The sequence below is a fragment of the Mercenaria mercenaria genome, chromosome 15 (genome assembly GCF_021730395.1).
Source record: "Mercenaria mercenaria strain notata chromosome 15, MADL_Memer_1, whole genome shotgun sequence".
Classification (NCBI taxonomy): Eukaryota; Metazoa; Mollusca; class Bivalvia; order Venerida; family Veneridae; genus Mercenaria; species Mercenaria mercenaria.
This window is the reverse complement of record NC_069375.1, coordinates 9701632-9729069: the sequence shown is the minus strand read 5'-3', so window position 1 is coordinate 9729069 and position 27438 is coordinate 9701632. Positions and strand designations below refer to the sequence as shown.

At 34.1% G+C, this 27438-nt stretch overlaps 1 protein-coding gene across 2 annotated transcripts in view; it reads right to left on the bottom strand.

Moving 5' to 3' along the window:
* Nucleotides 1–27438, bottom strand: part of LOC123546337 (epidermal growth factor-like protein 7) — an 80966-nt gene that overhangs the window by 35420 nt on the left and 18108 nt on the right. For both annotated transcript variants that reach the window (XM_053524524.1, XM_053524523.1), the window contains exons 2-3: nucleotides 20677–20802; nucleotides 797–915 (exon numbers count right to left, since the gene is read on the bottom strand). In XM_053524524.1, the coding sequence (XP_053380499.1) occupies nucleotides 797–915; nucleotides 20677–20802 (245 nt within the window). The remainder of the gene's footprint in view (nucleotides 1–796; nucleotides 916–20676; nucleotides 20803–27438) is intronic.

Genomic DNA, 27438 nt, shown 5'->3' with positions numbered 1-27438 from the left:
TCAAACATGTGACACATTGCATAATGAACAGCTTTAGATCAGCTGAATGCGCGGACTAATGGTCAAAAATCCGAAAGATAAACAAAAACCTTTTTTTACTTTGTAGTATTGTTTACGACTTATTTGATTAAAATCAGATAGTAAAAAAGTTCATTCGAAAACGTCTTCAAATGTGATTTACGTGACTCCCATATGAAAAGTGTTGATTTCGAACGTTGGCAAAAATCGAGATACAACCTTTTCTATGCATTTTGAAATTTAAAAATCGATAAGAAAAAAAATTATTCGACGTGAGAACTACCTTATATAAGTATTCCTTTAACATGTTTAAAATACGAATGTGAACTGTAAGGTTAAAGGTAAAGGTTTCTCATTTAGATCTGGGTAGTCGACCAAAGCCCCCGACTGTATTGTATGTAAAACCTTGTTTCCAGTCGAACCCACAGGAGAAGTCATGTTCCACCCACCCCATTCTTCCAGCCCCACCCTTAGCATCCAGCCTAGATCGACACTGCTGGAAACAGTACCAATTTTAGCCATTCGCCCAGCACTGACCACTGGTCTACATATAACAAGATACAGTTGTAGATCAACCTCCAACCCACTGAGCCACTGACTCCATATGTGGTTGTAAAATGATGCCGAAAGAAATGTGTTCATTCATGTAGGAAAGGACTTTCAGAGAAAATGGTAGCATCTTTAATCTAGTTGCGTAAACATTATAATTTGAATCAAAAAGGTAGTAACTTATTTAGGGTTCGGATGTATTTTCCATTGACTTAAGAGAAAATCTTACGTGCCATGCAGCCCTTTCCTCTCTTTTGACCTTTAGTCCACCCAGGACAACAACTACGACGGAATGAGGAGGATTTCTGCAAGATGAAGACTGTACGGTTTTTTGTCTCGTATTTTACACTGAAAAAGATAATTAATCAATTAAGAAATAAAAACATACAGACTAAATCCTATTCCGAAAAAGGTTTATTGTTTTAACAGTGTTGCAAAGTTGATAACAAAGCAATTTGGTTTTGTCATTGCGGAGGAAATGTTGTTGTTTTTTCTTTTAAATCAGAACAGACAGACAAAATTGCAAGTTATCTATTTGATAATTTATCGCTTATATATTTGATGTTGATCAACAGTTGTTACTTGATAACTGAAACTGATAATTAGACGGAATTTGCATTTTCGACTTAGGATTGAAATAACAGTCATGTTACAGATCTTTTGTTTGAAGAGTCCGATTGCTTAAACATTTTGCCCATATTATAGATTTATTAACCATGATCAAAGACTTATTGTCTTCCTTGTCTCGACGGTGGTTTTATTGGCTAAGGATGATAAATAATAATTAGATAACAACATATAACGAAACAAATAATTATCTCTAAGTCTGAGGTTTCAGCTCCCAAAGTTCTACTCATAAAGATCAGCAAAACTTCTCAGCCTGAGATTTGGACCTACTTGTAGGCACCGAGAAAACAATAATTGTCGCGTTTGAAACCACAACACTTGAGATCAAAGTCTGCAACGACTGCAATGAAATTCTGTTGCTGCATGATGATCATCTTATAAACACGAGGAATAAACTTCAATTGCAGCATATGTCTACATACTCTGCCAGATTTGGTGATAAGCGTACAGTCATAAATTTAGCATTGGCAAAAAAGATGTCTCACCACCTTGTCCAAAAAGAAAAAAATGCTAGACATGTACATCAAAACCTATCATTTCACTTCCTTTAGAATGACATTAATAAGGACTTTTGTTGGGGCACGCCGCGAAACTTTCTTGACTGATATGTTGACGAGCTGATGCTGTTTGATATTCAATAAAATAATTATGATTTCTAGAAACATTTAAGAATTTAAACTTTTTACGACAATAGCATCGAAGGGATTTGTTCAAATTATATGTTGTTTATTATCATATTTCATGTGATACCAGGACCTACTTATATCCTGAAATTTGAAATAAGAAAAATCTTGGGAATTCTTAAGATAAAAATTTTGTTTACTTCCAGATATACAGTTTTTAAACAGTTGTGAAACACATTTGCAAGCAAGCCATCCAGTTGCAACTAATCATGAAAATGTCCAAATAAATTATATCACAATGTTAACGCATGTGTGAAATGTGCAAAATCGTCTGCAGAGTCGTTTCAGGAATGAAAAAATAAACATTTTATATAAGATTTGTTGAAATGCAATACAAACAAGTGTAGAGAAGTACATGCTATAGTGTGGGTAGTATTCGCAATAGGTCTATAGAAAAGTACGACAATCCGTATGCTACCATTCATGATTCAACCAAAAACTGTCTTTGGTTCAATCTATGTTACAATCCTTCAACTCAGTTGCTTCCTAGTCAAATCGTCACTGACCCGAATTCCCTTTTCGCTGAAAATATCTTTTCCGCCGTACACTTTGAATTTGTCATCGTCAAATGTAACAGAATATACAGGTAATATCCAAACACGAAATACAACACAAATATTCGAATGTAAAATACAACACGCGAATATTCAAATGCGCATTCAGACATGTCTGGATGATCCGATTTGTTTGCAAGATACCGGTTATCAACACGTAAATAAAGAAGGAACTTAAGCGTTGTAGTTTAGGCAGAAAAGGAACGGTTGACGCGAGAACAAGTCAGAGAGCATTATAGCGTCAATTATATACTTCAGGACCGAGTTGCTCGAAGCTTTATCTACTGGATAAGCCCTCCTGGGAATAATTCTGTTGGTAATCTATGCCTGATATGCATAGATGAACATATTCTCAATCATAAAACACTTTGATCCTGACCCAGCATCAATATAATACATATTGTGTATTCTGAAGATTTTTAGCCATTGTCAACCTATTAACTCTCTCTGCAAATTTAAATCGCAATTAGTTTGCGCGAACATCACAGTTAAAAAAAAATTAAATGGGTTTAGGATATTCAAATATATAAATAGCTTAAAATATGTTACCATGTAAATTACGCGGGTGGCATAGTGTGTCGAGCAATAAAAATATCATTTTTAGCCAATTAAACCATACCAGAGCATCATTAAGCACAATGTGCATACATGAAGAACATTTTTCTTTCATCTGGTTTATAAACTTATAACTATATCTATATTAACCACACAACGAGGAGCTGCCATAAGTTTATTCCAGCACGTCTTGACTGGTCGGTATTACAACACGATTTTTGTTTGAAAGCAACGAAAAAGACCGCAGCTTTCCAGTACTACTGAGGATTTTTTTACCCGGCTTTTCGTGTAAACAGCATTGGGCAAGCTGTGAACCAACTTTCCTACCTCAATTAGCTCCGGAAGAATTTTTCTAAATGGAATTTATTTGCTATCTGCGGTATGCTGCGGTATATGCACTGTACTATGTGTTTCCACATGAATTATTGTTACAAGTCATTGATATCAAAATCTAAATCGGACTGTGAAAAATACAGGAAAAAATCTTCTTAAGAAAATATCTAACTCAAAATCAAGATTCTTGTAACAAATCGGTATAACTATTAATCTGACCCAAGAGTGTATTTGATTTATAACTGTCTATATGTGCCATTTCATTGTCTTTGAAGAGAATACTGATACTGTCTGTTCAAAATCAGGTTCATACATTCGTACTTTTTTCAGATATTTGCAATTACATTAAAAACCGAAAAATCAAAGTCTTTTTTCAAAGACCATACGTATACACACGCACGCACACACGCACGCACGCACGCACACACACGCACGCGCGCACTATTTTAGTTTAATGAAGAGAGGGCATACAACTTAGGTAAACTCGATGACTCCTTCATGAATTTCTGATTAATACTCACATCTGTCTATAGGAAACTACTCCATTTGAACGGAGAAGTTTATTCAATGATAATAACATAACACCATTATTACAGAGCTCAATATTCACCTTATTCAATGTCTGTATCCACATGGATATAGGAACTGAATAAGTTTAAAAAACTAGCAAGAAAACGCATTTGTATTCAAGATAAATTGATTTATAGCAGCCTTACAACTAAACAATTTGCAAACCACTGAGCAGAAAAATGTTATGGTTAATGGGTTTTGAAGACAGGATCAAACTTTATTTTTACTTCTTAATAGGACAGACATGTGTCACGTTAACGTACAGTTCATTTTGTCTGATGGGAGGTTAAGTTGATAGTGAAATGTTCTACGCAAATAAACGGCATATCAAAGAATTATCAAATAAATAGGTTTCTGAACTATCTCTTGAATAAATGACTTGTAGTTTCTTGGGACGTATTCAAGGCATCGACATTTGATAATTTTATATCTATCTAACAAAGAAACAAAGAACATAATCATAAACGAAAACATGTGATAAACAAGGAGCCAACTATTTGTCTAATCTTAAAATGCTTTAGAATATTAGACATAAATGCAGGTTATTAGGAACCAATACTGTCTATATCAATAATAAAATGGATTCCTGATGTTTTAGCTAAGTGATAGAATGTTGATATGTTATTCACCATATTCAACATTATAATGCTATAGAACAGAAAGCATATAAAAGTACCACGACCAAATATAACTATTGAAAGTACGTTCATTTACACATGTTAGGACTAAAAGATGTAACAAAGAATGGCACACGTAAGGCGAAAATAGTGAAATACTGCTGCATGTAATGCTCCGTGATAACCATGATTTCAGTGCGTCTGGATGTCCTCCTTTTATCTTTTAAACCAATCCATCAGTTTAACTAGCATCCGGGTTATCTAGTAAAAAATATGCGACTTGAAAAAGTGCTATCATTACGCTCTTGGTTTAAACAAGTTTAAATTTTGATAACTGGATCGCAATCAGATTCTGAAATAAACAAACAGATAACGTGTAAGAGATTTTCTTTTACTCTGAACTGTATGGAAGGCCTGTGCACGCACCATGCTAATTGCCAAATGCTAAATCATACAGTGTTTATGCGAAATGTCATTTGTCGAATGTTAGGTGTCAAATATTGACTGTCAAACAGTAATTGTCAAATGATAAAAGGTAATTGTTAATTGCAATATGCGAAACAATAAATGTCAAATGCCTATCAAAAAAAATGAGAGCTGAATATATAAGTGGATAAATGCATATAGTCACTGGCCTCTGTAACATAACTTTGTCTCTGTGAAAGTCATTTTTATAAACATTATTGAGTAAATAGTTTCTGTCCCATGTTCCCATGGCCGGTAGAACATGTTATTGTTCTAAATTAGATTGGTAATCAAATACTTAAAAGTAACATCATTAGTTTAAGAGATACATATCACTGACTCATGAAATTAAAGAATTTGGCAATTAGCTATAACGTTTGGTAAACAGCATTAGCTTTGTATCATTTAGTATATGGCATGTAATATTTAGCCTTCCCTATTTGGCATTTAGTATTAAATATCTGTCATTTAAAATTTGGCAATTAGCACGACACAATGGCCTTCCATAGAAGTGCAACTCAGGTAATGTTAGTTGAGTTAAAATATTAGATATTTTTATATATTCCATACATAGTCTAATAGCACTGCTAACATGTTTTGATTTTCTAAGCTATAATGAAAAACTCACTTCCCTTTAACTTTACGAGAGTCGATTAACTTGTATGGATAAAAAGCCATAGTATGCAAGTGTTCTCATTCCCAAGAGTTTACACCATCTCCCAGACACCTTGTGTACGAGGTACATAGGCCTACTTGTTGTTAAGCAAACCACGGCACCGCAAAAGCAATTATTGTCACATTTAATGATTGCAATAAAAATTCCGTTGTTATAAGATTACTATCGTATCATGCAATTGTAAACACAATTGAAATAAATGTAATACTCTTTCAAGATAAAATGAAAAGCAACGACAGACTAATTACAAATTCAACAGCTGGGGAAACTTATTTCAAAGAAATTTCTTATGAAATGGAGCAATGTTAAAGCTATTAACATTATATCTGGCAGTATTGTGATTGCAACAATGTTTACTCCCGGAAATACAGTTTTTTTTAAGCACTTGTCAAAAGGAATTTGCAAGCCCGTCAGTAAAAAGCAATTATGAAACTGTCAAAGTGCTCTGTAGCATACTTTTCGGATGGAATGGATTAAGCTTTCTTTGTCAGACTAATAAACAATTTCTTGCAGACTGCTTAGTACTTGGCTAACTGCGTAGACGATATCATATCTTTTGCGTTCATTTAAATAAAGGACTCTGTATAAAAAAACTTTTGTCAATAATTAACAAATACAAATGTTTCTAAGAAAACCGTAAATTCTAAACAAAAATATATTTGAAAAAGACATCTGTATTGATGTCTTCAAACGTGTGTAACCGTAACAGTTGCTTGTATTTCAAGATTTGCTGAAAGTTGCTGGTGCAATAATATCAGGAGACTCCTCGAAATTGCACACACGATCAGATGTCATTCTAAAAACAAATAAACAAACAAACTGCTTCTTGCGTTCGAAAACTTTGATATATTAGTGGATTTAAGAATAATTTATGTTTAAGATTTATACAATTTGTTGACATATTTGGTAATTAAAATGACCCGTGAACATACTCAGTCCGTTTTTTGTATGCGTGTGCTCTGTGCTTTATATTGATCTTCTTATATATTTTATAATTGTGTCGGTGCGACGTAAACCACAACAAAATAAATAAATTCTAGTATAGATTTTATTAATTATCACAACAGCAGTCTTTCAATATTGCTTTGGGATTGTAAAAGGTCTCACCCTACTTGAACAGAGTGTTGTTATACTTCTGTTCTTTGGGGATCATTGAGTCCATTCATTGAATTGTGGTTAAAATGCCGATGGGAAAATATATACTAAGTTCAGTGCTCCAACCCGGGAACGAAAAGTACAACATTTCTTCGAAAGTTTGTCTCTAAATAGAATACAAGTATTGTATTCAGATTTCTTTTTGTATTTGTATTGTTTTATCTATAAATATAAGTATGTTTCACCTGATAAATACTACAGTCGAATGTTTTGTTAAATTTAGATATATACACCATAGGTGCAAATGTTTTGTAAGAAACTATCAGATAAATGTTATGAGGTGGCTATAAAGAGGAGGTTATGATAAATTAAGTAATTTATATTATACTTTGCTATTTTCTGTTTGTTTTAATATGAAACATGTATTTCATGACTTATTGTCACACGCCTGTATGATGAAAGTTACATTTTTTTCATCGACACTTTTCCCTGTTTTCTCGTGACAGGTGGGTATGAGAGAACTAAACATAGATTCAGTTCTAATACGCATACTATTGTCAGGCTGTCAGAGGTCCGTATTCATAAAATTGTTGTCAATTTAGAGGCAGTTGCCATTAGAAAATACATCTATTGAAAATAAAAGTTAATTTCTTGAAAATTAGTAACATCGTGACAACTAGACATTATTAATATAATAAAAGAAGAAATATGAGAAAAATTAATGATGTCTTTACAAAAGCAATGTGTTCGTTATATAGGTAAACAGTTTAATCGGTTAAGAACGCTTTATCTGAATACTTAAACTAATTTATAGAAAGAGCAATTCTTACCCTAACATGTTAATCAATTTCTTGATACAGCGATAATACTTTCAAGCTTTATTATTCAAATCTCTTAATATAGTAATGTAAAATCCCTCTTCCAATTTTTTGCTTGAATTTGCAAATATGATCTCATTGACATATCTTACTACAACAGTCAGTGGTGTACTCCTCGACAGAATAAACTTACAAACGTTACTTCTAATAGTTATTATTATTATTATTATTATTATTATTATTATTGATCATAACCATTGAAATATAATTCTTTCTGTTTGATTGATCTGCTTTTTGTTGTATGTATGTGTATTTTGTAAACTATGTAAAAGGTAAAGTTAAAGGTCTTGTTTATTATAGTGTCACCCCTATTGAAAAGGCCAGCCAATTTGGCTTACGAAACACCTTTATTGTGCGTACCAATTACCTCCCAACTCCTATCACTATGCCAGGTGCCAGGCGGATAGAAGTCGGTAACCATTCATTTAACTAGCTCGCGGCTCGAGTCCCATGATAAACATCCCCGGACGAACGCTCCCCATGGAGCTCGAACCTTCGACCTCCCGATCCCGAGGCGGACGCCTTAACCACTAGGCCACGGTGACCGGTGTATGTGTATGTATTTAGGCATATTGTAAATCAACCATAAAGTAGAGCGCTTTTATGTGATCTTTTCACCTATGTACTTGCGTTACAGACTAGACTCCATGAGTTTCCCATTTACTCTTATGTTCACTTCATATTCCACTTATTGCTATCTGAGCATAATATGGCTTTGTTAAAACTTTGCGTATCATCATGCTGTATTATATATAACTTGGGTGAATAAAGTATTATCCCGTCTTTTAAAGTTTTCTCTTATCATTTTGATAACATCAATCGACATAACACTTAAGTCATTTATACAGTGATCATGTTGATATTTTGTTTTAGGTTGCGTAATTGTTTGAACAGTGTATTTTTTAAATTACATTTTACATCTGTTCACCGTGATAAAAGATTTATAACCATCCATGTCTCGTCGGTGGTTTTACTGACTAAGATCCTTAGATAAGAACATATAATGAAAATATCATCATTAATATCAGCATCGCTTCTCAGTTTTAGGCTTGGCCCTACATGCAGGCACCAGAGAGACAATAATTGTCGCGATTGAAATGACACCACTTAAGATCAAAACCTACAACTGCATATCAGTGACTGCAATGAAATTCCACTGTTGCAAGATTAACATCGTACAAACACGAGGAATGAACTTCAACTGCAACAAAAGTTCAAAAACTCTGCAAGATTTGGTGATAAGTGACGACAGAACAGTCAAATATTCATTATTATCACAAAGGTGTGTAACCATCTTGTTCTGAACCATTTTCAACCGAAAAAAGGGTTGCTCTGTACCTCTGTCTTCTCAGACGATATATGTTTGGGGACAAGCCTTGGAATCGTTAACGGACTGACTTATTCTAACATTCGCTTGTCTTTCAAAATGTAATGATACATGATATGTAGAACCATTAGAACCATTACAAAATGAAGATATGAATTTCAAAATAATTTATATTATTTTATCTTGGTAAAGAGCCTTCTAATTATCTGAACTAGGGCAGCGAAATCTGAAATCAGACAGATCTTTGGAAATTTTGTTTACTCCCGGATATACAGATTTTATTCATATGTCAAGCATATTAGCAAGCCAGTCAGTTGCAAATAATCACGAAAATGTCCAAATAAATTATATCAAAATGTTAACTTTGCAAAATCGTCCAGATTGAAACAATACAATTAGTGAACTCTTTATTGACATATAAAAAAATAACACACAGAAGTACATGCTATAAACTGGATAATATTTGCGATGGTCCAATCAAACATATTAAGCTTCGCACACCGGGCACATTTTCAAACAATGTCGCTAGGCATAGGTATCTTTTTGACAACACAGAAAATGACGTCACTCGACCTTCAGCTATTTCCGGAAGTAAAGAAAATAAAAGTAGAGAGGCCAAACTTGAAAACGATAGTCGCATTTGCATTGGTCGATAGCCAGGGGTCACTCGCAGGGGTCGCCCGTCTAAATGTATGCGCGTGGACTTCTTATTATTTTTCTAACGGGGAGTCAGTTGTCAGCACTTTCTGATGATTTGAAAATACCTGGGCTTTAGCACGACATGTCAGCTTTTCATCTACGAAAAATGTTTGAACTCGGAATAAGCACAAATCCCACAGGGGTCCATAACGGAACAAGGGCTTATGGAGATTTTGGAACTTCGTCAAATCGTTCAAAAGGTCCTTTTTGATGTTGTCTAAAAGTGTCAATATATGCCTTGGATGAAAGATATTTCGTACATGTATTTGAGCGCTGCAGACCTAGACATTTCAGAAATAATTTCGTAATAAATGTTGATTCTACGGAAGCGTGAAAGGGCCATCAAACGCTAATACGTTTTATTACGTTACAGGTGAGGAAAGGATATACTAGTAACATATTATCCAGTGGTGTGTTGACGAAATAAACGTGAAACACCATGCGAATATTAAAACGCGAAGTACAACTTGAAATATACACGCGAATATGCATGTTTGCCAGCTAATTTGGTGCAGTATATTCAAACGCAAAATATAAGAGGCATTAAATCTGATCATTATCATAAAATTCTTATTTTCTGCAAAAAAACAAATACAGTTCCAATAAAACAAAAACAACAAGTAGATTTGTCTTGTCGCATTTACAGTAACGTAGACTGGTCGTAATGACGCCGTTCACAAAAAAAAAAAAAAAAAAAACAAAAAAAAAAAAAAAAACACACAAAAAAAAAACAACGATACAGGTATTAACATAATTACGTGTGTAACGTATAGCTACAACTCCTTTAAAATAAGTTTTTAAAGTCTTACTGCTTTATACCGAGGGACCCATTTTCTGACGAAATTGGTTGTCAAATTCAAGAGTCAACATTTGAAGAGTTAATTGTCCAACAAAAGATTTTACTAACATTACAATATGTAAATACACATCAAAATTAACATACCAGCTCAAACATTGGACATTTCGAAAATTTCATAAAAGCGACAGTAGTACTTGACTACATTTACACACATTCATCATAAAGGACAGGAAGTCATTTTCATTAATAAGGACAAGGACAATTTAAGATATCGCCAGATACACTGTCTTTATATCCCAATCTCAACTTTCTGCGAATTAATCAAACCGATCGTTTATGTTAAACCCTTAGGACGGTGGTACTTTGGTGTATGACTCTAATTCTCAAAGCTGTTCAAAATTCGAAAGCTGTACTGTATATTTATCTGTTATTGTATGTTCTTCTGTTTCCGACAGTTATACATTTTTGTCATGAGGGATATTCGAAAAGAAATGCACTTAATCTTCGTATTTCCTGATCTTTTAAGTTAGTTAAAGCATAGGGTCATTATTGCAAAGATAGGCGTTTTAGTTACATCCAGTATAAATGTCACAAGAACTCAAACTATAAATAACTTTGCTTTGGGTTTTATCATATCCACTAATATCAAAACATTTGCCAGTTGATTTGGTGCAGATGATTTGGATGTCTTTATAATTAAAATTAAACTTCATAATTTAAAAACCGAAAGTGGAATAATGTAAATGAGTTTCAAATACTGAAACACAAGTTAATGCAAGAAACAGTGTAATAAACACCACCAAAAATAGTTTTAAAAGAAGAAAAATGCTTTACTAGAAACTTGATTGAAAACGACAAGGTCATGCAAAACCTTAGAATGTTTATCCTTTTTTTATATATATGTCTAGTATTTAAAAATATTGGTGAAAATGCTTCCCTTTAGCGGAAGTACTAGGTAGTTGCTAACGATAAGAGGACAACTCATTTAGTCAAAATGATCAAAAGAGCCTAATTTACTTAATACAGATCCAGTTTTATTACGTTTCGAACAACCCCCGCGCAGAAAAGTTTTGTACTAGTCATATCAAAGGTTTTCGAATCAAGTTTACCTATCAAAATTACACAACGGATTCATCACGAGGTGCATGAACTTTGACAATAATAAACTGATGAACATCTTATTAAGTTCGAATTTGATTCTGTAATATTGTAATAAGGCAAGGGGCACAATTTGCTGGGCAATAAAAATTTGTTACGGCCTATTTATCCATACAGGGATCTTCATTAAATGTGCACGTTTAAATTGCATCTTTTTGTCTACCAAAAAGATTGTATAATTTTCCAAAACAAATATATTCGTAATTTCAGCAAACACTGTGACGAACTGCCATAATCTCTGATATTTACTTTTCAACAATTTAGAACATTTTCTCACACTAAGAAATGTCAATTGGACTCGTATGCAACCAACAGATTTCTGCAGGGTTTTTTTTTCGACGTATTTTGAGTTTTTATCTCTTTTTCACATGCGCTCTGCTCACAAATTCCATCCGGTTGTGTATTCAAAAGCGTTGGGAATAACAACAATTATTATTTACTTCACTCCTTTAAGATCCAAATTTAGTTTAGACGTACAGTAGCGCTATTCAAGTCAAAGTTGACACACACAAACGGAAATAAAAAAAACTCTGTTTCTTTCGTTTCTAAAATTGAGAGGATATATATCCAGTAAAGATAATCATTCCTGTCAGCCTGGCAGTTCTAGTAGAACCCTCTTACAGTTCGATGACTTTAAGAGACCAGATCCGGATACAGATTATAGGACGTTGGTTCGACGAATAACGGTATAAGGGGAAGGCCGACGAAAAAGTCGCCCTAATTCGAAAGTTTTGCATTTGTCTGGTTATGTAACTTTTAATTGTACATTGTACGTTAAAAGAGGGGATTTGGCCTGCAACATACCTTGTCTTGTTTACTCATTTGTCAGTTTAACACACTAGATCTATTCATGCATTATTAAATTTGTCTGAAGCCGCATTAAACTTATTTCTTTTCGGAAAATTTGCATGAAATGTATTCGTAATAAAGATAAATTGCTAAAAACCGGCCAAGTGCTTAATCTTAAACAATTCTCTTGGATTTATTTTGAAAATGCAATTCATCACTTTATTTGTTTTTGTATATCTGATATGATAATTAGCAAGTACAGGTGTGCGGAGCGGTTAAAGTACAATTCATTTTTTTTCCAGTATGGAAGGTTTGGCTTTCCTACGCATATTATTTCCAAATGACTGATATTTCTTCATAAAATTGGAATTCAAATTATCAGAAATATGTTGATTATATTGATGCATAAAAACAGAAAATCTAGACACTTTTAACTGGAGACAACAAACGAAGAAATGTGAAAAAATAATTTGATTAGTGCGTTATCGTTGCAAAACTAAACATAAACCATTTTGTTTCAATCGAAATAGGAAAATACGTAAATTAGTACATTTTATGTTTTCATTTCTTTTCGTTTATTAAAAATAACTTCTGTATGGGAAACAAAAAGTAGCCCACGTTGTACGCGGAGTCTGAAGATAAATATCTGAACTAATTTTAGAGTTGAAGACCAAACTGATATGCCTGAGTTTCAGAAAATGTATAAAGGTAGAACATAGAGACAAATGTTAGCGAGCTGTTGAGGATGAAACTGTGTATGTCTACATTCCTCGCTCATTAGTAGATGGAAAATGCAAAGATTCTGTGAATAAATGCAAAAGAATTGCATGGAATTTCCGGCACCAATGTGTACAACATGCAAGCTGCAGAACCGCAAATTGGTTTGACAACGCTTTGACAACTCTTTGCAACCACTGCAATTACAGTGCATATCTATATAGTTTTTGCAATATATTTAACAGATGTTTACAATCAGACGAAAATAAGCGTGCAAACGCTTCAGGTTTCATATCAATAAGGCCTATTGTCAGATAAACTAAACACTTCCATCCCAATCCAGCTAAAAATAAATTAGTGTATGTAAATTAAATTCTGTATACTTTTTACTTCCAGCAAAAGAATAAATGTCATTTTTGTTGACACTGTCAAAAGAAATATAACATGCAAAATAAAAATTAAAATTTCATCATAGAAAGACACTTACAAACATATGAGTTGAAAGCCCGCAATATCATTTTTGATCTGTAAAAGTCTTGAGCATTAGTCTACGCTTGCTGGGCCAGTCTTCAAGTGTAAAAAACTTTAAACAATTTTCATCTTTTATCACATTTGTCATTATATACAGAAGACGCGTGCAAGCTTAATTTCGCACTCGAAGAATACCTTTTCCGGAATTTTAGCTTATACATTGTACTGTGCGGCAAGATCACCAGCAGTTAACTAATTTAAAAGTACATTCTAGCATAAAACTTCTGTTCTTGTCACTTTTCGGGGGTGTTTTAACAAGAGAGAAAACGTGTGTTAACAGAGAGATTCTCGCGCTCACGTGCTGTTATAACACCTTTTTATATATGCGCTTTCCGTGGCAAAGCGTAATCGCATTACGGCCCCAAACGGATAATTAAAACGGAAGGACGTCAACGTGAAAAAAAAAACACGCAGACCTTCCTGCGCGTTTCATGGAATAATGACGCTGAGGGAGAATGTATTCATTTATTAGTGTTTTCTTTCACTTTTTATGCTAGAATAGCGTTAGCGCATGTTCATTTCGTGTTATAACATCTTCAGAATCCCTTAGGATAGGCTAGGGTACCAACCAATCCCTCGGGATTCTGCAGACGTTATAACACGAAAAAACATGCGTTATCCCTACATTGAAGGATGTAAACAGTCATAAGTGGTTCATTTTGAACAGACCAGGGTGAAATTTACAAATCGGAGCAACTGAGAAACTGAAGTGCATTATGCATCTTTTTTTATGATACATGCAAAGATTTCAGTTTAGTGATAAATATAACGTTAAAATTGTTTGGTCAATGTTGCACTCAGTAACCTTGACTTAATTTATGACGTAGCGTTTTGCAGATGCGAAAACTTGGTATTACAGCAAATGTACAATTTTCATTGCGAATGAGAGAAGCCACGAATTCAGGGTTTGCAACAGACAAGCTAGCCTGAAGACATACATTGTTCATGGTATGTAAAAAGACACATAAAATAATGTTAAATTAAAAGATGTTTATTTTAGGTGTGAGGCAAGTGAATGTAACGTAGATGACAGTTTTCCTAGAAGATTTGAAGAATGTTTTGCCATCTGAGCGTGTTCATTTAGGATTATTTTTTACATCGGAACCGAGTTGCTAAAATCTGTATTCTCCGATAAGCCCTATGGTGGATAACGTTGTTGCTATTTTGTGCATAAACATAGATGAATAGCCGTAAATACGTTCTTTAATTCCATTTAAACAAGTTTCAGCAATGTATTCTATTTAAGATTATCAAGTTAGTCAGTTGATAGCTGTATGGTCAATCTATTAACCCTTTGTGTGGCATTTTGATCGTGAACAGTTATGCGAATTTCAGATTTATCATAAGGGGTAAATGGGTTAAGGACATTCAAATGTAGTAAAAATCTAACTAAAATCAACTTAAATTATGCAAAGATAAAATTACATAAGTAGCATGGTATGTTGGGCGATAAAACGCCAATCTTGTAGCCTATTCAACTTTGCCAGCTACCTCATTAAACACAATCTGCGCACATAAAGCGCATTTTTTCTTCATCTGGTATATAAACTTACAAAATTAATAGCTGTTTTATTATACATTATGGACAAATCTCCAATTACGACACAGCGAAGCATACCATAAGCTCTGACCTTTTTTATCACCCGTTAATAAACCATTCCACGCCAGTAAATAAAATCTGTAAGAGCTCAGTTTGACTGAGTGAGTCTGCTCATGGGAGATAATTAAACGGGGACAACACTCACGCCCCATAGATTCGTGCATGTTTTACGTTATGATTTTATGTATCTGTCCTTTTTCAAATGTTTGCAAGTACAATAATTTCTCTCCATATATCTGACATCTAATCTTATGATATATTGTTGTCCTCTAACTATGGTTAGAACATTGACCATATTAGAATGGATTATTTATATATTTGAGATATTGCTCTTGTACTTGTATCAATGTATAAACTGAGTACTATGAATACAGTTGGAATATTGGAATCTTGAAGTTAAAAACTGCCTCAATTTGATTCGATAGATTCAGTCTATTTCGTTATTTTTAAACAAAGATCCTATCGTAATACCGTCCCGCCGAGACGGGTCGTAATTACCTTGGTAGAAAAACACTTCTGTGAAATTATTCAAAAATGGGATAGAAAGTAATGCTGTTGACATTTAATCAATTTTAGCTATTTAATGCCATCAAGTTTTTTTATCCGTTACTTATTTCGGTTTTATTAGCTAAAATGAAACTTCACTTATCTTCTGTTTTTCGATAACGGTTTTAATGAGTTATGTTCGACAAACTCATATCGATAACAAGAAGCCATTAGTAGAGTCTGCATCATTTCGCAGGCATTTTGTATATGCCTATATGGGGGATATAATCCTACACAAGACAGGAAAAAATTCATTGTTAAAGTTAACGACTTAACTAATAAAATCCGTTGTAAGAAAAATAAGCATCGTACTATGCAATTGTAAACAAAATTGAAATTAAATTGCAGACTGCAATATTAGCTGACAAGCAACGACTGCACACTAATACATCAAACAGTTGTAACAGCATGTCTGTCAGCCCTGCTTCGAAACCATTTGAGCCGCAGCGGCCGGATGCGCAAGCTGGTCTGGATCCATGCTGGCCGCAAACGCACTATGTTGGTTTTCTCATTGTGCGGCTCATTTTTATAAACTGGAGCTATTATTTGTGGAAATTTTGAATTTCGAATTACCCTAGATCAGCGCTATCTTTATATTTATCAAAAGTAAACACATTTGTTTACTACGCGATATACATATTTTCAAACATTTGTCAAGCCAGCCAGCCTAGGGAACTATGAAACTGTCCAAATGCATTATGTCAAAATGTAAAAAATACCAAGTGTGCAGCATATTTTTTTCAGAAGGAAGGAATTAAGAGAATATCTAAGAGCTGTACAGAATTATTCAACATTTTCTTGGAAATGGGTTTCTTGCTTGGCTGGGCACATAGCCAATATCCTTTTAAAGGTCGATCCAAATACAGGGGTCTGTAGTTATGATATTATCAAGTGCAACAAAGAATATTAAAAATAATGAAAGTAAATATTTGATTACGTCGTTTGATATCTTCTAAGAATTATGTCATGAGTATTCAAACTATTTTATTGTACAGTACTGTGATACCTATAAATATTTGGAATAAACCTACAGTAACGGCTCAGAATTTCATCGTAAATAAATTCATCATAAATTCACTAGAGGGAGGTAGGAAACCATATTAAAAGAACATTGATATGAATACATTTCATGTTACCAATTCTAAATTGATTCAGCAATAAGAGCTTGCCACTTACATACTCGGCTATATGTATTGTGACTGGATATTGTATTAGGATAGATTCGTTTAACGAAGCGCGTGAACTTATCTGAAACATAAATCACCGAAGCCATCGAATCTAATTGAGGCAGTTTTAAACTTCAAGAATTCAAGATTTCAAGATTTTATTCATAGTACAATACAAGAACAATATCTCGTATATATATAAATAATTCATTCTAACTGGACTGCATTAAAAGAAACAATCGAAACATATTCTGTCCCTTGAACTACCTTTAAAAATCCAAACATGAGAAGTCGTCCGTATAAGTGGTAGGAGGAGACTATAAATATATTCAGAAATTCATTTCCCGCTGACATTAGAACAAATTACCAGAAAAGAAAGACGAAATTTGGTCCAGAAAGTGTCACTATTGATAGGACAGACTTACATTTAATCGGATTGTCTTTCTATTCTACCGTCCTCTTTTACTTGTTTTGTACTTTTTGAACGTTTTTCGTCTTTCGTCGACAGGAACAGATGCAATGTAAAATACTTTTTTCTTCTGTCGGAAGTTTACGTTATGCATATTATTCACAAACCAACAGGGAACCATAGTTATCTAGTGACATTAGACAATTTCTATGACATATACGCATTACCAGCAAATATATTTCTGTTTATTATATCATGGAAGCCTTGGAAGACATCTGCTTGGGAATTATCATTATACATCAGACGCTGGATAGCATAGGCTTTATCTGATTCAAGAGAACATTATAATAAACGAAGAACTCTGTTGAAATTGCTGATTAACTTAGGCGATGAAGTATCTTGTGCAATGGGCAAACATTGCATGTTATTTTATAGAATATAAATATTAATGTGCATAAATCTAGAAGCCAACATTTTTTTCTTATTGTTATCGATGAATAAAGTTTATTCTCGAGGACTAGCTGTAGTGGTTTGGTTTTCTGGGTTCACGATATATTTTCGTTTAATTATTAACCATGTTATTTATATAATGCTGTGATGATAATGTGCCATCTAAAACTGCTTTTACAAATATTTTTGTGTAATTATGTTTAGAGTTATATGCGAGTTCTGACCCGACTGGTTAAGCTTTCATAAATGTGACGACTGTACAGACTAATGCAACATTCACGAGCAGAATTTCAGGCTCCGTTGTTGATTACACGAAAGCTGCAAAATTGCCGAATGCTTGGATAATTCTTGGTAACATCAGTGATAAGAACATTTTTTATCGTTTTTGCAATATTAATTTTACAGATGTCATATAGGTTTCATGATATCTGGGGACCAAATGCCGCTTTTCATGGAATTACGCGCCACAACCCGTGTATCATTGAAGGTTCCAAGTTCACCACCGTTTGAATACATCTGCTGATGTCTCTAAATTGCTTTTTGTACTTTTAGCATGTGTAAATGTTGAGTTCTGCTCAACCCGGGGCTAGAGGGCGTGGACGTTAGCATGCACTTCCACTACCGTCCATGAACAGGCTCAATCAAACCGAGCCTGCAACATTTTCGTTTTTGTCGTGTTGAGCGACATGTGAAGTTTCCACTTTTTCTATTTCATTTGGCCAAAATGAATGTACAAACGAATGTTAAAGGAATTGACTCCAGATTAAGAACAGTTTGAGGAGCGTCCACTATCAAAACAGTGAGGAATTGTAATTTGCTCTATATTTTATTTATAATCCATTACCAGTCAAAAATCGCATAATGAAAGGGGTTTCGTTACTGCGGTGAGTTTGTAATAGAGGTCTGTGTATTTGCTCCTTCATTGTTCACTATGCTAAACCAGCGTTTAGAGATACTGAAGAAAATTGTATTTGTAATACAGATAAAGTTCTTACAACCCGCACTGAAAATGAAGAATTTGCCAAGTCTTGAGCAACAAATGTAATATTTTACACCTTTTGAAAATGGAATTCATCACATTACTTCTTTTGTATGTTCTCAGTTTAACAGGGAGAGGTGTATAACAAATGGGTTTGACTTTATTGTCCATATATTTGCCAAGTTGACTATAGAACATTTACATGAGAAAAAATATATATCGGAAAGATAAGTTCTTGACAATGCTAATTTACAACAGTGTCTCTACCTAATTAGAGGAGAAAAGAATAAATGATAAATGATGTGTTATCGTATATAGTATATGGAACCAACCTTTTATTAATTTTCAGCAAGATATAAAATTGCATACTATCAATTTGATAATTCATTCTTTTAACGAAACAAAAAACGCAATTGGTTTAAATATGAAAAATACAAGGTTAGGGTAGATTTCCCGGGAGCACAGAACTCCACAATGCGATTGTTAAAAGTGAAATGAAAGGTTTAATAGCTTGGACGAATATTGTTTGACTGCGCATTTGGGGCGTTAGAAATGCACATGTTACAATTAATGCACAGACATATTTTGCAAGAACGGTGTTTATACTATGAACACTTGAAAGTTTTTGATTGATTGGACCTCAATGATATCATCAAATACTTTAAACATTTGTTTTTGTAATATTTGTTAACAGATGTTTATCAAATGTTTTTCACCTGGCCAAAGTAAATCTGCCAGTGGAATTTGAATAAACAACAAAAAACAGGCATCTTGTGGGATGTATAGATTTAGTTCCATAATCATTTTCACCTGATCGGCTTATGGAATGCTGATTTCATATTTCTTTCTTACCATGCTTGACTGAAGATCGCGAGACACCTTTTTAAAATAACCAGTTGTTTCGTATTTCTTGATTTAGTTATATAGAGTTTGTGTAATAAAAGCAAAAATGAGCCAGCACGTTTTACGCAGCAAGAATAATATACTTGAATTTTGTTTTAAAATGATTGCTTCAATAATATACATCTTGTGGCATGCGTCTGTGAAAATGAACTGAGGCGTTATGTACAGCGATCAAATGTACATATCTACTGCATAGACCAGGGTCGAATTGTCAACAGACAAATTGTCGAGAAGTGTTATTTTGAATCAAATGGTTCGCTTGTCTTGTTTTGCCAGTTAAGTGAGTTCTATTATGGTCAGTATCATCCAGTACTTCAAAACATTATGCTGTTACAATATCTTGGTAAAGATAAGAGATATCAATAGATGATAATTATAACAAGATCAAATTATATCAGCAACAACTAATTCGCATGCATTTCCCTACAAATTAGTATTTTTAGAAGAAGAATTTTAGGTGAATGAAAACGGTTAACATCTACTAGCTCGGGATCCGTGCAAATGCTTATACACGAACAAAACGTGTTTCAACCCTATGTTAAGGATAAATTAAGTCTTATTGCGCGATTTATTTTTCAAAAAGGGGTTTTATCTCAATTTCAATATTTATACTGTATTTTCATTTGCAGTTGTTATAAATAAAAAGTGAAAACAAAGTGTCCATATCGAGGTGAGAATGTGAAAGAAGTGCTTCTTTAATAATATGCACTTAGACTTCTTTCACATTCACCCCTCGATTTGTATAAATGTAAAATACAGTACACTTGGAAAAGCTTACCGTAGTGTTAATCACGTGGTAATGTTAACTATAAGAAAATTGATTATTATGTATTGCATAATCATAAAATATTATCTTGTGACAATATTGATTTCTGACTTTTGATATTGTTATTACGTTGACATCTTTTAAAACGATATATCTATGTTCACCTGGAGATATGTCCCTTAATGTAAGTTCGATAAGTATTGGAGTAAAAACTTACTCAAATTGTGGACAGTTATTGAAGTTTGGACAGTCTCTCGGGTGGTTTGTGTAAACAGGCTTCTTATACGTCTGTGTGACCTTGACGGGCCTCGATATGACCTTTTCTGCCGTGCACACATGTCGTCTGAAATTATATCAAATTAATGTACATGAGAATTGTGACAAACAAACATTGTGTATCGTATTACCATATTAAGTCATACCGCATCATATATTATATTTATTCAAAGCTTTTGTCTGGCTTGCAGCCTTGTCTTCAGGTTACATGTATTAATTTTGTCATCTAAAACCAGAATTTCACCCCAGGCCTTTTCGCTGGCAATACGACGCTCTGAAGATATCGACGAAAATGGGTCGACATTTGCATCGACATAATGGCCGAGCATTTTCATTTTCGGAACATTTCAGAGTCACGCTGTAGTTTTTCAGTGTAGCGTCATTATCACAGTTAAGTAAGTAGCTCAAACGTATAAATAACACTAATGTGTTGAAGAGAGGTAATTTGAATATGATGTCATAGACAATTTAGTGAAGGGAAGTTTGATAAGTGTAAAAACAGTGACTGGCTGATCACTTGCTATCAAGCCGGAAACACCTTGCCAAAACATTGTTTTCGAGTAGTAAGTGCATCCACTTTTGAAGTAGTAAATAAATTTCCTTATTTCAATTTAGCACAAACTGTTTTTCTTTTTAATTTGACAAAATTGTTACTTTTTTTTTACTTTTTAGTCTGGTTTTTTGTAAAAAATATATTAAAAATTATTAAGTTTGTGGTGCGATTATATTCAGATTCGCCTAAATCAACTGTAAATCTAAATTTCAGACACAATCCCTTGTTAAATACGAACCTTACAATCATATACCTGTTTGTTACGTAATTTTCAGTGAATTATTGCAATGTTAGAGTTAAATGTATCTGGCGACTTCAAGTAATGTACACAGGGATGAATCTACACAACAATTAGTAGACTCAAAAATGAAAAGAGAATGGGGTTGTTAACAGATTTAAATATGTATCACTCATCTTACGTATTCACTCGTAGCTACACTAAATCTGATGTGCACTCAATGGAATGTATTGGAAAGAAACAAATATCACCTATAATCTTTAGCCAAATGTCTTTCTTTATGTTATGAACCGTAGTGTCTGTTTAAATCTATTACGCAATACCGCACACTGATTATTTTAATTCATTTAAGCTATGAAAATAACATTCAATTAAAGATAACCTTGATTTGAATGAAAAACAGATCTTCATAAAATGTAGATATTAAGCAGTCTGTATTCACAAGATTGTTACAGGCCATGGAAATGATAGGTGTAATCAAAGGTTTGCATGCATAATTATTTCCAATGTAAAGCTCCGAAATTATGATTTAACTTTCCATTTCTAATTTAATTGCTTTATGTTACATCTGATAGATAGCAGTGACATATTAACGACAACAAAAACACATGTAGCTGTCAAAAAATAAAATTCTAGAGAATGAATCCTTACAGTTTTAAAACATTTAGTTAGAGTTATCTGATATTTATTGCCATTTTTATCAAATAGTTTACAAATTGCAAATTCAAAATAATTTTTAGATTAAATTTCAAATAAGTACAGTATCTCAGACTATTGAAGGATATAGCTATATATTTTTTCACATTTTTCTTAGGGTAAATTTTTTCATCTGTATAACAATACAACAATACAATTAAACTTTGCTTGGAAAATAAACGAAGTTTGCTGTGATCTTTGTTGATTTTTATGACGGAAGCCGCCTGGCTCCCTAGCTGCATGGTTATCTTTTTATAAGTACCGCAAACATCTTAAAAGTAAAATTTAAGTCTCTTAATGGCATATTTTTATCTGCTGAGGGAAAGACAACTTTCACCAGACCCTATATAGAGCCAGGGGCAATAAAATGTTAATGTAAAAACAATCTGCTGGAGCTTCTGTCACGGTTAATGAAGAAATGTTATATATATGAGAAATATGACAGAAAAGACATAAAGACTGGAGCCAGTCTAAAGCTTCGGATACGGTCTGATTTAAGAAAGCTATAACGTGTAAATCGAACAGTGAGTAAAGTGAATACTCATAAAAGCAACAGGAAATGCCATGTTCCAAAAACGCAGCCTCCCCAAAACGAAAGTCACAGCACGCAGATGTGCACACTACCCACACGCACGCACGCACTCGCATACAAAGCAAACACACGAGGACAAAACGAACAAATAAAGGGACACAGTGGGGCACCGCCTTGGAACTGTCAGTGGCAAAAACACCACTGGGAGCTTAAACCGGTTTATGGTGTGCACCAACCTCACTCTTACCCCAACAATGTTCAAAAGACACGGGACACTGTTAAAAAGTAATGCCCGCCAGGTGAATATCTAACACACGCAATGGAAACAAAAAGCGCGGCATGTAAAACACAAAAATGATCCTGTATAATTATATAAAAAGCAAACCTTAAGAACCAAAACGTATGTACCCAATGCCTTTGCAGAAGACAGAGCATCAAGAGAAACACCCTTAAAGGCCCGACGAAACAGGCCAAAACAGTTCAGGACATGCACTTATTTATGTAGAATTTATGTTTACTTCACATAACAAAAATAAATGATATATAGTTAGATCCAAATTCATATTTGAAAATATGAACAAATACCTCCTGGCATCTATGTTACCAGAAATCAACATGTGAGCCGTGCCATGGGAAAACCAACATAGTGGGTGTGCGACCAGCATGGATCCAGACCAGCCTGCACATCCGCGCAGTCTGGTCAGGCTCCATGCTGTTCGCTTTTAAAGCCTATTGGAATTGGAGAAACTGTTAGCGAACAGCATGGATCCTGACCAGACTGCGCGGATGCGCAGGCTGGTCTGGATCCATGCTGGTCGCACACCCACTATGTTGGTTTTCCCATGGCACGGCTCAATTGTTGAAGTACATAAACAATTCTCTGTGTTAGGTTAAGAAAAGTGCACACCTAATACATGAGCACTGAAGAACTGGAAGTTTATACGATGTTGTTGTTGTCTAAAGCTTTTATCTCGCGTCCGCTTACAGGTGTAATATGAGAGGGCCTAGTCGTGACTGTTATTGGGCTAGAACCCACGCTCCTCGCACTGAGTGGCCGTCACCTTTCTCCTTTAAATAACAGAGTTCCACATAAGCCGGTGCTAGAGAACGTTTAAGTGACATGACATTCCATTTATTTGTTGTTATGATAAAAAAACAAGAAGGACAGTCGGTCATTGGATGGACATTTATTCATATTGCCTGTGTATTCTTGCACATCAGAGGTTGGTCTTGAGATTTTTAGGAACAGCTGAAGTGTAAGAATGGTCGGAATGTCTCGGATGTTTTCATCGTTGTGCAAAATCCTTTAATAACATCATAAAACATTGAAACAAAACGATATAAGAGGAGAAACAGAATATACAGGTAATGCAGGAAAATTAATCTCTGAGAAAATATATGAACAGGCATTGTATTATCTTAATACACGTAATTTAATTTTGACCGAGAAGGAAGATAGGAGATGGTGGTAATGGTTCAGAAATCCAAACAACCAATGGAACTACAATTTAATCTCGTTCTAAAGCGCAGTAAATTAGTCGACAAAAACAGGACGATTTTGTTACAATAATCGTGTTATGCCGGAAGAAAAAAATACGTGTGTTTTTATAACAGATTATCTTCACTGCATGTATTTGTATGAGAATGTGCGCCAAAACATTCGAGAAAGTGGTTTTAGAAAAACAACAAGTATAAGAGCATACTGGCATTTACAAGTCTGTGTTTGCTCAAAGTAGTAGTATTTAATGTGAATCGACACGTTAAAGAAAACATGTGATTATTGTTTCAACATTTCATTATACGATTTTTATTTAAAAATGTGTATATTTATGTATTTCCTAATTCAACGTAGAAATAAACCGAGGAACTAAATAGCGTTTAAAATATCACTGCTAAATAATATATTTTAGTTATAGAGGCATTCGAAAGGCGAAGAGCACATGTCCAGATATAGCTGTTTTCAAATAAGGTTCAAATTCATAACTTGTCGTATTGTACGCTACAAACACTCACATGAAATCCAAAATGCCATTCCGCGACCAGAACGTACAGAAATAACAAAAATAACCACATTATTTTCAATAAATGATATAGGTAAATATATAAATTGCAGCCAATCTCTTTAAGACCAACGCAAAATCGCTAGTATACTCTTCTAGAGTGAGGCGATTACTGAAGATGATTATGATGACGATGAAGATACCGATTAAACGAAGTTTGTGCGTTTAGTGTACTGTATAGAGTATTTCGGTTTTATTAATTTCATTGAAATAGATATAGTTCGCCTAAGGCTAGAATGCATTCGTTTCTCAGTCGACAACTGAATAAGTACTGATGGCAATCAGAAAATTTCACCGCCGATGTGTAAGCGACAATCAAGCGCGTTCTCAGATCATTTAACAGAAATAAACAGCAAATAACAGTTCGAAAACCTATGATTTTTAAATACTACAAGCTAACAAAATAATTTCTGTTATCCTTTTGTTATTCATATTGCATTTGATGTCCAATCGGTAAAAGGTAAGTAGAAAAGAAACAACAAATATCTATACTTTTTACAATACAACTGACGTACCAAATAGCCAGTTACACCATTTTCAATACTAATCATTGGAATGTCTTTCTTTATTCAAATGTAATGCCTGCATAAATACTTAATAATAACATTGTATACAGCACACTCATTTTTTACTCACTTAAGCCATGACACTCATTTAAAGATGATCTTGATGTGTATGAAGAACATTTAGATTTCCATAAAAACTGATTCATGATTTATCAGATTGTAACAGACCATGGAAACGATAGATGTAATCATGGGTTTGCATGCATCATAATTATAAACTGGTGCGTATTTTACATTCCAGTTCCAATTTGATTGCTTTATGTTACATCTGACAGATAGTAGTGACATTTTAACGACAAAAACATATGTAGCTACCAGGTAATAGGATGTTGAAGAAACAAATCATTTTTTGAAAATAAAACCATAACAGTACACAGAATTGTTTTGAAATAGGAGTCAGAATTGGGTTAGATAATAAGCGGGTTTAACTGTGACAATTCATATTTTCTTATGGCTGACCGCAACTGAAACTGAGTCGCTTTTAGATATGAACTGCCTAAAAGATATTTAAAGGGGTAAAAAAAACAAATATTTTTCGATTTTCACATATTTCATTACATCATAATACTCAAATCAAGAGTATACCAAGAGCTCGTAGCATATGATATGCCTCCCTTGATGTATTCAGTAACTGCGCAAGGACAGAAATTATTTGGTCACTGTATATAGAAGTTCTACTGTTCAGGGTCAATGAGACCTTGACCTTTGACCTGAAAATCAAAAGGGTCATCTGCTGATCATGATCAACCTCCGTATTTAGTTTCGTGATCCTAGGCCCAAGCGTTCTCAAGTTATCGTCCGGAAACGGTTTAACTGTTCCGGGTCAAAGTGACCTTGACCTTTGGCTTACTGACCTCAAAATCAATAGAAGTCATTTGCTGGCCATGACCAACCTCCCTATAAACTTTCAAGATCCTTGGCCCAAGAGTACTTGAGTTATCTTTCAGAAACGGTTTAACTGTTCTGGGTCAATGTGACCTTGACCTTTGACCACCTACTGACTCATAAGCAACAGGGATCATCTGCTGATCATGATCAACCTCCTTATCAAGTTTCGTGATCCTAGGCCCAAGCCTTCTCAAGTTATCGTCCGGAAACGTTTTAACTGTTCCAGGTAACTGTGACCTTGACCTTCGGCCTACTGATCTAAGAATCAATAGGGGTCATCTACTGGTCATGACCAACCTTTCATGATCCTAGGCCCAAACATTCTTGAGTTATTATCCGGAAACCGTTTAACTATTCCGGACCACTTTGACCTTGATCTTTGACCTACTGATCTCAAAATCAATAGGGGTCATTTGCTGGTCATGATCAACCTTTATGATCATAGGCCCAAGCGTTCTTGAGTTATCATCCGGAAACCGTTTAACTATTCCGGGTCATTGTGACCTTGACCTTCACCTTCCTATGAACTTTCATGATCCTAGGCCCAAGCGTTCTTGAGTTATTATCCGGAAAAGGATTGGTCTACCGACCGACATCTGCAAAACAATATACCCCTCCTTCTTCGAAGGGGGCATAAATAGTGTTTCCACTAGAAATGTTAAAGTTAAAATTCTAACTGTAAAGCAAAATCTTTGGTTAAAATCGAATCCTCAAAATCAAAATGACCAGTTAATTTGCCATGGCATTAAAATGGCATGCATGAGCAATTTTCTCCCAGCCGTTCCTTTAAAGGGTGAGAACAGTCAGACGTTTCATGGTAAAGAAGAGGAAAGTATTTTACTCTCTAAATGACGTTGCATGCAGATATGAAGTGTATTGTATCGTAACAGTTTCAATAGGAGATATCTTAAATTTTTCTATAAAATGATCTTTTGCTTTTCCTTCATACAAACATTTATGGGGTTTATGGTTTTATAAAATATGATTCAAGTGTTTTATTTACAGATCAAAATGTATAATATTAGACAAACGCATGCCCTAGTCCACTGGTACCAGACCAGAAAGAAAGAAAACAAAACAGTGTACACACTATGCATTACCCCTTGGTATACTATAAGAACCATGGTCATTAACTGGAAAATGTAATAACCCATTTTAATCGAAGATTCA